The following is a 1,958-nucleotide window of genomic DNA, read 5'->3' as shown; positions in this document are numbered from 1 at the left end:
TCCGATTTGGCTTTCGTCCAGGCGGAGATAGCGGCCGCGTTTGCGTCACTTCCGGCGATCGGCTCGGGTTTAACGCTCACACCACTCACGAAATCCCACTCGTCATTTTTGATGAGAAGGGCCTCCATGTGAATCCTCCAGGTGTCATAATTTTCGCGGTTGAGGGGCTCGAAACGTGTCACGTTTGCAGAGCTCATCGTGTTTCAGCTCACTCGATCACCACTCGCGATGTATAGGTTATTGCGAAAAGCGTATGGCCGGTACGGACAAGAGTGCGTTAAGCGTGTGCCTCTGGGCCCATAACCTGTTGGAGGAGGTAGATCGGTGGTGTCCGGTAGGAACGCACACAATGACGAGAACAGTCACTTCGCTTGCGAAAAGCGGAATCTTTATTATAAGCGCGAACACAAAAAGAAAAGCGAAAAAGTCATACAGAGTAAAGAACACCGGTGCGTTGCACGATCGCGGTGAGAACACAGAGTAGTAAAACATACATAGAAGCGAGTGAAGGGAGCAGTCGCGAAGAGCTTCGAGAAAATGAAAATACAGTGTAGATGTCGCTGTATCGCTACCAGCAGTCTCGGTTTGGTAATAATTAATAGAGACAACGCGGGCTCTAACAGTTTATTATATACTAGTAATGAAAACAATGTTTCACTTACTTCCATATTCATCTTTTATTTTTTATACTATTGCTTGACGCTGCTTGACGCTAGAAGTTGGAAAAATCCAACTTCTTTCTCTTGGCGCTAATGTCAGAGTGATATCACGTGACGACATTCAACGCTGGCTTTCAGCGTCCCATGAATATGCACCTTAAAGGCAGTACATTTAGAAATCGTAAGCGACATGACCACCGATGGTTTTTTAGCAGCCTTGCGTCGCTTTATAGCGAGACGAGGGATACCGACACGCGTCTATTCGGACAATGGAACTAACTTTGCAGGTGCGAATAATCACCTGAGAGAATTATATGTTCTATTCAACTCCGATGAACACAGGAATCGTACGAATCGATTCTCGGTTGAACATCACATCACGTGGCATTTTATACCTCCCATAGCTCCACATTTCGGTGGACTATGGGAATCCACTGTAAAACTATTTAAACATCATTTTAAACGTGTCGTCGGTGAGCTCTTGTTTACATTTGAGGAACTGAATACCTTTACTATAGAAGTTGAAGGAATATTAAATTCCAGACCCATCTGCGCTCTCTCATCCGATCCCAATGTTCTGTCTGTCCTTACACCTGCACATTGCTTAATCGGCAGACCACTGATTAACATGCCCGAGCCTGATCTCTCGTCTGTCCCAGCCAACCGTCTGTCCACCTGGAAGCATACCATGAAGGTGCGGCAAGATTTCTAGACTCGCTGGAACCTGGAATACGTCAACGAGCTCCAAGTCCGTACTAAATGGACTAAAGACGGAGGAAAAATCAACGTCGGAACGATCGTCCTTATCAAGGAAAAGGGCCTTCCCTGCGGTCAATGGGCGCTAGGGAAAATCGAAGAAATCCATCCAGGTCAAGATGGAGTGGTGCGAGTCGTTTCCGTGAAAACGGCAACCGGAACATTAAAGCGAACCGTGAAGTGTCTATGTCCACTTCCCTTCGATCAATAATGTAAATTTAAGCGAATATTCAACTGTAAACATCTAATGGTAAACCGTCTTACCGATGTAGGGCGATTAGATGTACATTACGATTGATCAGTACCCTCTCAACGGGGGGAGTATGTTGCGACGTAAATATAGTGGGCCCGCTTCGGGCCTTTGATCAAGCGCTCAAGTCTTCCGATAAGTAAATAATAGAGGGATATGCTTTAAGTCACCAGTGATGCATCTTCCGATAAGGCTCGGGTCATCGACCCGAGACAAAGGCGAATCGGATAGCGCTTGTTCTTTGACGTTCGAAGCCGCGACGGTCAGTTATCACAAAGAACTGCGGATATATA

The 1,958-nt window shown here is 46.2% G+C and overlaps 1 protein-coding gene across 1 annotated transcript; it reads left to right on the top strand.

The window, feature by feature from the left end:
• Positions 1 to 849: 849 nt before the first annotated feature.
• On the top strand, positions 850 to 1,371 carry LOC105562074. Its single transcript, XM_012012603.1, has one exon. The coding sequence runs from the start codon at positions 850 to 852 to the stop codon at positions 1,369 to 1,371; it is 522 nt and encodes a 173-aa protein (XP_011867993.1).
• Positions 1,372 to 1,958: the final 587 nt, after the last annotated feature.

Source organism: Vollenhovia emeryi, unplaced genomic scaffold (assembly GCF_000949405.1).
Source record: "Vollenhovia emeryi isolate VEMERY1.0 unplaced genomic scaffold, V.emery_V1.0 DF945035.1, whole genome shotgun sequence".
NCBI lineage: Eukaryota > Metazoa > Arthropoda > Insecta > Hymenoptera > Formicidae > Vollenhovia > Vollenhovia emeryi.
Note: the sequence above shows the minus strand (reverse complement) of the source record. Positions and strands in the feature narration are given on the sequence as shown.

Coding starts and splice junctions, on each gene's coding strand:
- LOC105562074 (XM_012012603.1), top strand. CDS start 850: ATGACCACCGATGGTTTTTTAGCAGCCTTGCGTCGCTTTATAGCGAGA.